Below are 12,394 nucleotides of genomic sequence, written 5' to 3'. Positions count from 1 at the left end.
CCGGGGAGTAGTATTCGCGCAGTTATTCGCCAAACACGCTTTATCCGATTAAACGCAAACGGCCGCTAAAATCCTGTAGCGGTAATAGTGGTATTCTGGAAATGGTATGCAGTATTTTTGCATCATATCGTCTGCTTGGGGAGGGAACGGGGCGGCGAAGGGTAGGGATGGATCGATTTATAAACAAAATTCGACGGTAGCCAAAGAGACGACGACTCATGCCGGGATTACGATGAATTTAACGTAACGGAACGCGACGGACGCGAAGTAACGTAACGTGAACTTAAGAAATTACGATCGCCGTAACGTGAAGCAGCGTGAATTTCTAACCTTCTATTCACACCAAGCTGTCAAATCATTTCTGAAATGCACGCTGCTTCACGTTACGGCGATCGTAATTTCTTAAGTTCACGTTACGTTATTCGCGTCCGTCGCGTTCCGTTACGTTAAATTCATCGTAATCCCGGCATCACGTGGCACCGCGTTCGATTGACGTTTTCTGCAAATATAATATTCGCGCATCAAATGACACCTTATGCCGGGATTACGATGAACTTTACGTAACGGGACGCGACGGAACGCGACTGGACGCGACGAAACGCGACGGGACGTAACGAACTTATCGCCGTAACGTGAAGCAGCGTGCATTGAAAAATGATTTGACAGCGTAGCGTGAGTAGAAGGTTTGTTGTCATTCTCGTTGGTAACTACCGTTCTTGCTTGGTAATTCCAAATGAATTCTCCTATGAGGCATTATCAGTTTCTTAACTTAATTTTGGCCGGATATTTGTATCTTTAACTGCGAAAGAAGAAACGAGTACGAACCGTTGGTGTGAGAGAGATTTTTCGGAGAAGAACCCAGTTTGGTGATGGACATAATTTACTTGAAGAACTCCGTTTCCGTGATCCACTCTTTTTTTTTATTTACACAAGGGATGAATGTCGAAAGGTAAGATTTAATGATTGCCTAGTACAAAATATAATCATTTTTACAAATTAATGTCTGCTTTCCTACATTCTGGTACCTCTTGATCTTGCTTGGTCTACTGATAAAGAAGCGCAAAAGATAAATATTTTTTGGCAGACATTAATTTGTAAAAATGATTATATTTTGTACTAGGCAATCATTAAATCTTACCTTTCGACATTCATCCTTGTGTAAATAAAAAAAAAGAGTGGATCACGGAAACGGAGTTCTTCAAGTAAATTATGTCCATCACCAAACTGGGTTCTTCTCCGAAAAATCTCTCTCACACCAACGGTTCGTACTCGTTTCTTCTTCCGCAGTTGAAGATACAAATATCCGGCCAAAATTAAGTTAAGAAACTGATAATGCCTCATAGTATAGCAGAATTCATTTGGAATTACCAAGCAAGAACGGTAGTTACCAACGAGAATGACAACTAACCTTCTATTCACGCTACGCTGTCAAATCATTTTTCAATGCACGCTGCTTCACGTTACGGCGATAAGTTCGTTACGTCCCGTCGCGTTTCGTCGCGTCCAGTCGCGTTCCGTCGCGTCCCGTTACGTAAAGTTCATCGTAATCCCGGCATTAATACGTTAAATTTCATTTTATTGACCTATAAGGAACTCTCCCTCCTATCATCATCATTAAATGCTGTTAGCATCGTTACAATGTAGGTATTACAATAATTGCACGTATTTAAATTCGAGACAATTAAATTCGTGATTACTCTTTTCAATATATTTCGTCTCGATTAACAATCTTCTCCAATCTGATCAGTTTCGTTGCCGTCGGCATCTAGCATCGGTTCGTGCCTCATCAGTCTGTAACGATTGTCCAAATGAATGGCTGGTTTCCATTCGGTGAGCGTTATCAGCTAAAACAGATACAGGGGATGCCTTTAGAAACGTAAATTGTAAAAAATGTACTTTCATACAGTATTAAAACCATAATTATCAACGTGCGAGCAAATCCTCTGACGATAAACATATGGATTTAGTTTTATTATTTTCTTTCATTTATATTTTATTATTTATTATAGTATCTGGCAATGAGTATGCATGTATAGTATGTGTATGAGTGTGCGCGTTATCTTTATTATCAGTAATGATATTTAATAATTCGCAGCCCTATGCAGAATATATATAACAATAGCAGATAAACTAATAAAGAGATTGAATAATTTTATTGACTGATTGAATTGATCGACCAATTGAAGACTCTGTCAAATCGTCATTATTTAACAGTTCTTTGAATATCGATATCTATACCTGCCCGTTTTATTGATATTCTTTGAAATATGTCAAATTTTTGCGAGCGTGTCTTACGTCGCGTCTTGACGTGACACGGAGTTTTTAATGAAAGACAGGAAAGAGCAGCAAGGACGATGGTGCATTATCGTTCAAAAGTCGACACGACAGCCATGCAGTGTCGTTACCGAAAATCCTGACGACGTCGCTCGCAATAAGCTGCTTACCACCCAGTGTACTTCTCCTATCCTCTTTTACAAGCCGTCTACCCTCCAGGCGACGAAGTTTCGCGTTGTCGCGACTGTCAATATTAAACCGAGCCGCGTTTCGTGTGTCAATGGCGACAATAGTTACGAGAATCATATGACTTTGGCGATGTCGTGTTTAATTATTTGGTAGTCGCGATTGCGTCTCCGTTCTCCTCACTGAATCGTTGGATCGCCGAATAACATTGCGCAACGATCGATTATTCAACGATCCAATGAAAACGACAACAAATCATATTTTTTCCCTTTTATTTTATTTTATATTTTTGTGTTGAGGTGTGTTATTATGAAGGGTCTTGTTTATCTCGCGATCGCGTCAACGCGGGTTCCGGCCCCTGAAGCGGGGCGACGTCGTCATCGATAAGAGATTTTTCAGATTCGAAAGCGAGCAACGAGGACGTGCCTACGTGGCGTTTTTCGTATTTACCCGAGTTCTTTTGTGCGCGCGAAGGGATGGCGCGATGAAAGGCTCGGGCCGAACAAAAAGCACAAAAGCTATCTCGGAGCCGGAGCAATGGCCGCCGACTTCGCACCCCTCTTCCCCTCTCCCATAAACGAGATTTGTTGTAGCCTCTCGTCGAGTCCTCGCGAGAAAGCTCGTCCTTATTGTTGAAATAATGACAGCCGAAGAGTCAGGCGTGTCAGAAAGACGAGACATCGAGGCACTTTTTCGCGTATCGGGGTCCAGGGATCGCGCTAATTAATTCCGCGAAGTTTACTCCGCCTTCGACGGTCGCAAATCAAGAGGAACGGAACGATCGTATACGAAACGTGCACGCCCTACTTTTGCCGCGAGTTAAATTTTCGCCGTGGGCGAAAGCGTGACGACAATCGTTTTACAAAACTTATCGGAAGCACAATCGGTGGATCAGAGGTGATAACGAGATTGGCAACTAGGAGGAGATTTGCCTGTGAATATGTCCGTTCGATGAAAGGCCGCGTCTTTGCGAGGCGTTTTCTGCAAGAATGTTTGAAAGAGTGAGTGAGCGAGCAGAGCGAGTGAGCAAGAGAGAAAGAGAGGAGGAGTAGCACGAAAGCCGCGCGCGCGCCCGTGCGTAACATCGCCGAATATGGATTTAATGCGGCACGGCGGAAATCGAATTATGTCATTAGAAGCCACAAAGAAGACACTCGCGTGGAAACCTTTGCAAAATCTTCCTGGTAAGCCGAATGCCTGACCCGAATACACACGGGTCTTCACCGACTGGCTTGTTCGATCGCTGCCATTTTTTTATGGTTTCCACCGCGGATTGAATAACATAATTGCGTCTAAAAATATCTCTTTTTTTTTTCGACAATTTAATCGACTCGTTGCAAGAAGGGAATACAACGAAAAAGATATTTGGTTTCATTTTTTTATTAAATTAACCGTAACCTTCACAAAGAAATAGCATTTCCTTCAAAGCGACTGTTAATCGATCGTTGATTGCGTAATCTTTCCTTCACACTTAATCTGTTTTCGTAATTAAAGACTTAAAGGCTCGCGAGTAATGCTCGAAAATCGTACGACCTCATTTATTCGACGTGGCCGGTTCTCATAAATTTTCGTTAAAGTTAATTGAGATTTAATCAATCCTTTGATCCCGTCCCAGTTCTATTTTCAGGCAGAAACGGCAAATTTGTTAATTAAATCGTGATTAGCGTTAATTAATATTTACGAGAACAGTCGAAAATAGTATTGTGTAATTCAATGGCAAAACCATAACATTTTCTTTCATATTTGACTAAAGTGTTATGCGAAACTATGCAGATACTGTATACATGCACAGATGCGCACACACATACGCAGAGTACATGTGGGTAGAGTCGATGTGGTGCGCCGGTTGCTCGCGTATAAGCTCCGACACTTTGGAAAATGTTCGTTATACGTGTGCCCTGAATCGGCTGATCAGATTCCGATAGACTTTGTACTAAATATCTAATATCCGGCGAAGCCAAGGGACGAGATTTACGGTATATTCTCGTGTCCCAACCCCACTGGCCGTCGTTATGTACCCTATTCGCCTCTAAGTCGTGTCGCTCCGTAATATATATGTGCGACGTACTAAAACTTGACGCCTGACGCCACGATATGCCGAAAGTACTCTCTTCTGTTGCAACTGCTTGCAACTTTTTAATCCTGGCAGAAGCAATAAAGTATCGAGCCGAGGGAGCACGAACGTTCACGACGCGGCAATAATTCAACCGGGTATTCCACGTGAAAAGTTAGCGAGGCGATCACCGCTCGAAGGGTTTTGTCCGAGAGGGATGTTTAATTTAATAAATAACGAAGGCGTGACGCGATATTCTCCTCCCGTTTCCTTCGCGCGTCTTCGATTGTCCGGAAAGATTAAACGCGCCGGATTCCTGGAGCCGCTACGTTGTATTTCGCAGACCCGCTGTCTACCCCTACAGCGTATTGATCTCAGGGGGATGATTTTTAAGACGAGTTTCGCACCAAGTGCCACAGATGGCATCACTTTGCAGCCGAGTTTATAGAAACCCTTCAATTTATTGTGTGCGCTGTCAATTCGGATTTCGTATAAGTATCGCGGATAAATCTCTGGAACGGAGTCGTTCAGAATTAACAACTGACAAATTTTCTTTATCAACATATCTTATCGCATTTCCGATCGATTAATTTTATATTTGCCCATGTGCGAATTTCAAAAAGGCTCAGTGCTGGCTTGGTACTGGTGCCAGAGTTACCAGTACTGGCTGACGATTCTGGGCCAGTACAAGCTAAAATCGGGGTCATTACTGGGGCAATGTCGGAATGATAACACGGGTCCCAGTCTTGGCGCCAACTTTGGCCCGACACAGAGTACTAGTACGGGGACAACACAGATTGCCAGTATTGGGCTAACTCTTGGCGCCAACTTTGGCCCGACACAGAGTACTAGTACGGGGACAACACTGATTGCCAGTATTGGGCTAACTCTTGGCGCCAATTTTGGCCCGACACAGAGTACTAGTACGGGGACAACACTGATTGCCATAACACTCGCGGCGTGTTGCTTTCGTGCCGCGGTCGTTACCTCCGGCGCCGCTCGAGCAAAAAGCTTTCTAAATCCCCTCGCGGCGTGTTGCTATCGCGCGGTTGTTACCTCCGGTCCCGAGCAAAAATTTTCTAAGTTGACCCAATACATCCCCAGTACTGAGCTAACTTTCGACCGTAGATCAATATCATTTCTGGCCTTATACACGGTCAGTACTGAGACGAGACTCGCCTCGGAATATGGTTGGGAAACGATGCTCCCCGCATCGACTTCGTCGTACGTGCCCCTTTCGTGTACGTATTCCACAAACGTTTTACACATTCGTACAGACCAAGCGAAACGCGTTTGCACGTCTGTACGTATCGCTCGTGTCGCTCGGCTCGCCGAGCGCACCGAACCTCTTATAGTACCCAACCGGCCGGCCGAGCGATCGGCGACGCACGGTCTTACGCACGGTCGCTTACGGGCGCCAGAGGCGAAACGCGAAGCGAGACGAATGATACCATAATTCGGGGTACTTGTAACCGAGAGGCACAAACGCGGTCGTTACCTCCGGCGTGGGCTCTAGCGAAAAGTCCTCTCGCGGCGTGTTGCTTCCGCGCCGCGGTCGTTATCTCCGGCGCTGCTCGAGCAAAAAGCTTTCTAAGTCCCCTCGCGGCGTGTTGCTTTCGTGCGGTTGTTACCTCCGGCGCCGCTCGAGCAAAAAGTTAAGTCCTCTCGCGGCGTGTTGCTTTTGCGCGGTTGTTACCTCCGGTCCCGAGCGAAAATTTTCTAAGTCGACCCAATACATCCCCAGTACTGAGCCGACTTTCGGCCGTAGATCAATATCATTTCTGGCCTTATACACGGTCAATCCTGAGACGAGACTCGCCTCAGAACAGAGTATGGTTGCATGGGAGTACTGGTCACCGAGACTGGCACAATACTGATCTAGCGGTTTATCCGTACTGGGGCAGTGCCACCCATCAAGTCTTGGCAGCCAATATTGTGCCACTTCTGGGCCATGCGGACAACTCTGGCAGAAGTCCGACATTCGCACATGGGTGCATATTATATATTCACATATTACATATAATATATATAATATATATATATATATATTATATATATATATAGTATTATTATTGACGCACGGCTTATTTGCCGTCCATAATTTAGGATAAATGAAATACCAAATGATAATCGAGAGAGAGGAAAATTGTAACTTTAAAATACTTTATCGGATTTGCGAACGCGACAGCATGCCTCGAAATAAAAATTAAGAAGTATTTATCTCGTATAAAACCCCTCCCAGCACTTTGCTACGAGTTAGCTCGCGGCAAGTTCGTATTAACTTCGTACTTACATTCCATAATAATTAATAAGAGACAGACATAAATAACGGAACTTTCTGGATGTACAACGCAAACTTTTGAAAGCTCACTTTGCGGGAAGGCGTTTTTATTATCTCCTCGCGTAGCACGATATTACGAAGTTTGGAGGAAAGGTCCTTGCTGCACGCCGCGCGATAAAAATACAGAAACGCTCGTTGGCTGAAACTGCCGCGTGTTCATTTCGAGTTCAGATTTTCGTTTCACGAATGTACACGAATTGATGATTCTCGCATTTATTCAATGGACAATTTCACAAAGTTTCGCCATATACTCACGAAAACTCGAATGCCGAGATTATAACGATTTTAATACGTGAAAGAAGAATGACAAAATGTTGATAAAATATAACACAGGTTCCGTCGCGCAATGTGAGAGATGGTGCGAACGAGCACCATTTCACTTTCAGGGGCTGAAGGGTTTAACGCCACGTGACGAGAAAAGGGGAGAGGGGGGAGGGTTCCCGAACGACACATTTATCCCGATCGCGAACGTTTGACGATTATGTCGCGTACACGCTGCCGAGGTTATTGACCAGGAAGTCAGCTTCGTCAGAGGGGATAGGGATGGAAAGGCGGTGTCGACGACGGCGGCGGCGCCAACGGCGGCGGTGGTGGCGGTGGTTTGAAGGAAGGGGGTGGAGAGGTAGCAACCGAGTTCGCCCGCTGTTCTCTCAGAAGGGGTAGGAGTATTACAGATCTGCAATACAGTCGCCGTTCCCTTTTGCATGGCGGTTCGTTCACGGCTGTTGTATGTGTATGTGTGTGTGTGTGTGTGTGTGCGCGCGCGCGCAGGTATATGCATGTTTATGTGTATTTGCCTCCTTGGAAGGAAGCACGCCGCCAACGGGGAATGGAAACGTTTTGTTGCGGAGGGAGGGCGAGAGGAAGTTGTGGGGATGAAGGAAGAGAGAGAGAGAGAGAGAGAGAGAGAGAGAGAGAGAGAGAGAGAGAGAGAGAGAGAGCCGTTGCGAGAGGGTGCTGTCGGTGGTCGGGCCGCGCAGGGTGGTACGGAATCAGACAGATCCGCAGGTGGTTCTCAATCCGCTGCCGCTCTCGTGTACGTCACATTTGAATCGCGAAAATTCCCTGTGAGGCCTTGCGAAGCTCTTGGCCCTTTTCTGCGACTGAATTTGCGTTTTTATTTTACCGCGCTGACTATTCTCGGAAACTAAAAGGGACGCGAGAAACGTGAGTGGTAGTCGTTGAGTCGTGCAAGCGCAATGCGATCCGTGATGTTACGTTGCAAATGAAAATGTCAATGGCGTACAATATGTCGTGCCACTGATGATCCACTGATGCCATGTCACGATAAATTTCTCTGCGCGATCAAGTACCTGCGCGCTTATCGTGAATTTTGAATTACTCTCGTGCCATTTAATTATATTCGTTCATTTTATTAAATTGAATATTTTATCGAATGGTTCGCAAATTAGCGGTAACGAGCTTTTGAATTATATATGGTACAGGTATAAACGTAATAAATTTCAATCGTTCGATTGGGATATATGCTATATCGTGCAAAAATTTTTACAAAGTTCTCGGCAGAGTATTCGACTTTTATCAACATCCGATAGCATATTGAAGCAGTTATTAAATCCTTGTAAAAAGTAGTTATTAAATCCTTGTGAAAAGACGCTTTTCGTAATCTGCGACGGACTAATATCGGGTTTAAAATCTCATTATGCTCGAGTCATCTTCGATCTCAATATTAGAGATAATACAATTTTTTCTTTATATAAAACAATATCAGCGAGGCACGCTTATGTCGTTTACAAGTTTATGAGATCAGTTAAGCAGGAACTATAACAGGGAAATAGCCAACGTCATCGGAGGGGGAGGAGTGTGCATAGAATTTTATCACTCGGAAATTTGCCGATAAGGCAATTTAACGTTCAATAAAAGGTTTAGTGTGGGCATTTGTTCAAAAACTTATCGCGTCCTGTTTTCATTCAGTTTTACAACAACTTAACTATGCTGTTTTTATTATCGCGAGATTTTGTTTTATGTTTTCTTTTTTTTTTCTTATCATACACTATGAATAAGATTTTATTTTGTTATTTATTTCGGTAAAGTTTAATTGATATTAATTGACACAAATCGCGGAAATGTTTAATATCGCTAACGAATGGGCCCCTTACTGTTTGCGAAATAATCTCGTCGTTATTAGAATGTTCAGTCATTGCGATAAATAATAATTGCAGTCGGAAATGATCGCTCGATCTCGCAAGATCGGTGTGGGGTGGGGGAAGAAAGACGGTAGTCGCGAGACGTGACGTCTCGCGTTAGTTAATTCCGGGGCCGGTTTGGCGTTTGACGGACACTGCCGGAGGCCGGAGGTGTTCCTTCGGTTGCCGGAGCAGGATTAGCCGAGTCACGGGTTGGAATTTCCTCGATCCTGGAGGAGTATCGACCCGACCGGTCGCCCGGCGGTGGTGCGGTCGTACCCCTTCCGCACCTCCTTCACCACCACCGGGAATAACTGGCCGCGTAGGCAGCGCGCGTGGGTTCGCTGCTCCACGTGCATTATTCGCCTCCAACCTTGCACCGACGGCGAGTCCGGGAAAATCTCCCGGATGACCCCGATTTTCCACCTCCGGGAAACGCCGAGGTCGCGTTTCATCCCCGGCCGGATGTCGGATCGCGATTTTCGGCGCGATTTCCTCGATTGTGGCCAGCTTCAAGCCACGTAACTCTGTTACGGTTATTGATTTCATTGTGCTTGCATTACGTTACACGCATATTCGAGCAACGCTTTACAGGTCTAAGGGATTTGGCAACGTGAGCACATCCGACCTTTAGTATACAAATTTCCACAGCATATATCTCTTCGTCTCCCTTTCCTCAATTTATTGAGAATTTTAACATGGATCGTTTTAGGATCCTTCCCTTATCTCTTTATCATAGATTTTCTTAATGGAGTAGCTTGGTCTAGATAAAATTTTCTGCAGTGTAATTTTTAGCGCACCTAAACAATATATATACATATACATATATATATATATACATATATATATACATATATACATATATATGTATATATATATATATATATATATATATATATATATATATATATATATATATATATATATATATATACATATACATATATATATATACAGTATATATATATATATATATATATATATATACTGTACACATACACACACAAATCAATATGTATGTTGAGTTGAACGATTGCTAAAAGAAGACGAAGAAGCGGGTTCTCTGGAAATAGGGTCATTAGTACATAGTAATTTTGACGAATATTCCTTCTTGTAGAACGCTGATTAATTTGCAATGCGTGCTGCGGTCGTAAGTGTTTAGTACAATTTGTTAGTTTTGTCCGAGAGATTAACGAAAAGTAGTAAGAGAACGTTTATGTGACTGTAAGCGATAGGGATACGGCGACAAGTATCGTTATCATGATCGGTCGCTGTTGTAGTAATATCGCTTGTAGATAAAAAACTGTTTTACTTTGATCTGCGAGTCTTTCTTAGTAATTTAGTATTGGTGAAACGCACACCCTATATGTCTGGTAGTGCAAGCGAAATGGTATAGAGAACAATATATCGCTTGCATTGGTGCTAGTGTTTTCGCGTTACTGTTAAATATACGCGCCGTATATTTGAGTAGTTGATTAGCGATCGATGTGTGTTTATTACTCCGTTCATTAGTCCAGCGCCGCCACTTTATTTAGCATCTCGCTTCTCTTTCTTTCTCTCTCTCTTTCTTTCTCTTTTTCTCTTTTTCTCCCTCTATACATATGTATATATAGAGCCATGTTTTTTTCGACGGTCGCTGTATTTTGTAACTTTTTCTCCGGCGCGTTGATCGTCGATAACTCTTTTTTTCCGCGAGTCACGATTATCATGATAATTTTGCATAAAAATCAACACACCGTTTTTAAAGTTGTCGAGACGCGGTGCTACTCGCCCGTCGATTTTTTTCTCGCGAAAGCTTTTTCCATGGCGCTTTTCTTGGTGAAAAGTGGAAAGGCGGCGGCGACGGCGACGCGACTTAGAAGACACCGAGGCACCACCAAAGTGGTTTCACCTGAGAACCCCTGTTGTCTCTTTTTTTCAAGGATGCAGGTACGATTCCCGGTCGCCGGGCCTGCTGGTAAAATCATGCTGGTGGACCACCAGGTGCGGCCACGAGCGACGGATCATCGGTGACCATCGGGACGCGGTGCATTAACTCTCGTGAGTTCCCTCCTAATTGCCAAGAGACCCCTGACTCGAGATTCAGGTAAAGAGAGAAAGGCAACGCGCGAGGCTGCTGCGGCGAAAACGCCGAGGAGCCGGGAGGTGTTGTCCCCCTCCTCGGCTCGGATTGTGGAACCAATTAGATGCAAACGAATTCGCCCGTAGCTTAAATTGCCCGCTGATTATCATAGGCGCGTAACCTCTTGACCGCCGCGTATTCAAATCTCGCGTTTGCAATATTGTAATGCGCGCTTATTGTTCTGCGTTGCGTATTCTTCGTTACGCGGCTCAGAATTTATTTTCTTCATACTTATACGTATTCGCGTTATATATTATACAGGCAGGCAACATTAATGATAACTGTTAGAAAGCTAAACCTCTAATTTTATGAATAGTCTTTATATACTTTTTCTCTCTCTCTCTCTCTCTCTCTCTCTCTCTCTCTCTCTCACTCACTTTCTTTCTCTCCCTCTCTCTTTCTCTCTCTCTCTCTGGTTAAATGTCAGTAGTTTAAATAAAATAAAATGATTTTTATTCTGAGATGAAAGCTTTTATTTATATAAATTTGTATAAATCGTTAAAGAAGTTTTCCATAGTATCGAAAGCCGATCGCAGTCTCTCTACCTTTACACTATAGATTAGGACATTCTAAAGTGCGCGAAATGTTGCGTTATCACGTCGAAAGTATAAGAGTAAAAGGAAAGATTGTCTACCAATCGTTCGCGATTGTATCGTGGATTGTAACTTGCCATCGAAGTTACGAGTATTAGAGAGATTTCGCGCGTTCGCTATGTTTATATTAATTAATAGGAAACATTAATTAAAATAGGATATCGCTTATATCGGCAGGATTTCACGTTGACTCGTGCCAATTTTCCACGACAGCTAACAGGATTCGTTACTCTTATCGCCATATCGATCGCTTTCACATTTGTCTTTTTCCTCTCTTTATCTTCCCTCCTTGCCTTTCTCTCTTCATCTGTTTTCTTATTCATCACAATTATATCTTTGGCTCTTATACGAATACCCATATATACGTGCACTATTTTTCTTTACTCCTTTTCTCCTAACCTTCCTCTTTTTCTCCTTCTCCTTTCTTTTAGCTTTTTATCAAGATTCTGGAAAGGTAGGGTAATGCTTTTGTTAAACAAGAAAAAATGACGAATATGTATATAGGGTGTTCCAGATCTGACGAGGCAATTCTTATCCGCAGAGTTCTCTTGATAACAGTTTCTTAACGAAGATCTGTACGGACTATAGGTCAATCAGTTTCAAGCAATAAAAATTACAGTTCTGTTAATCGGAATTAATTAAGGAATCTGTGAATAGAATGTCACTTAATAGATCCAGAAC

General features: G+C 43.4%; 2 protein-coding genes across 2 annotated transcripts in view; one reads left to right on the top strand and one right to left on the bottom strand.

Annotated features, from left to right (window-relative positions):
* Window positions 1-12,394, top strand: part of Msi (RNA-binding protein musashi) — a 91,830-nt gene that overhangs the window by 51,140 nt on the left and 28,296 nt on the right.
* The window catches only part of LOC139808877 (uncharacterized), a 28,218-nt gene continuing 17,243 nt past the window's right edge, over window positions 1,420-12,394 (bottom strand). Inside the window, exon 3 of the mRNA XM_071771364.1 lies at window positions 1,420-1,844. Within this exon, the coding sequence (XP_071627465.1) occupies window positions 1,722-1,844 (123 nt within the window). The 3' untranslated portion in view covers window positions 1,420-1,721. The remainder of the gene's footprint in view (window positions 1,845-12,394) is intronic.

Source organism: Temnothorax longispinosus, chromosome 2 (genome assembly GCF_030848805.1).
Source record: "Temnothorax longispinosus isolate EJ_2023e chromosome 2, Tlon_JGU_v1, whole genome shotgun sequence".
Taxonomy (NCBI): Eukaryota; Metazoa; Arthropoda; class Insecta; order Hymenoptera; family Formicidae; genus Temnothorax; species Temnothorax longispinosus.
Note: the sequence above shows the minus strand (reverse complement) of the source record. Positions and strands in the feature narration are given on the sequence as shown.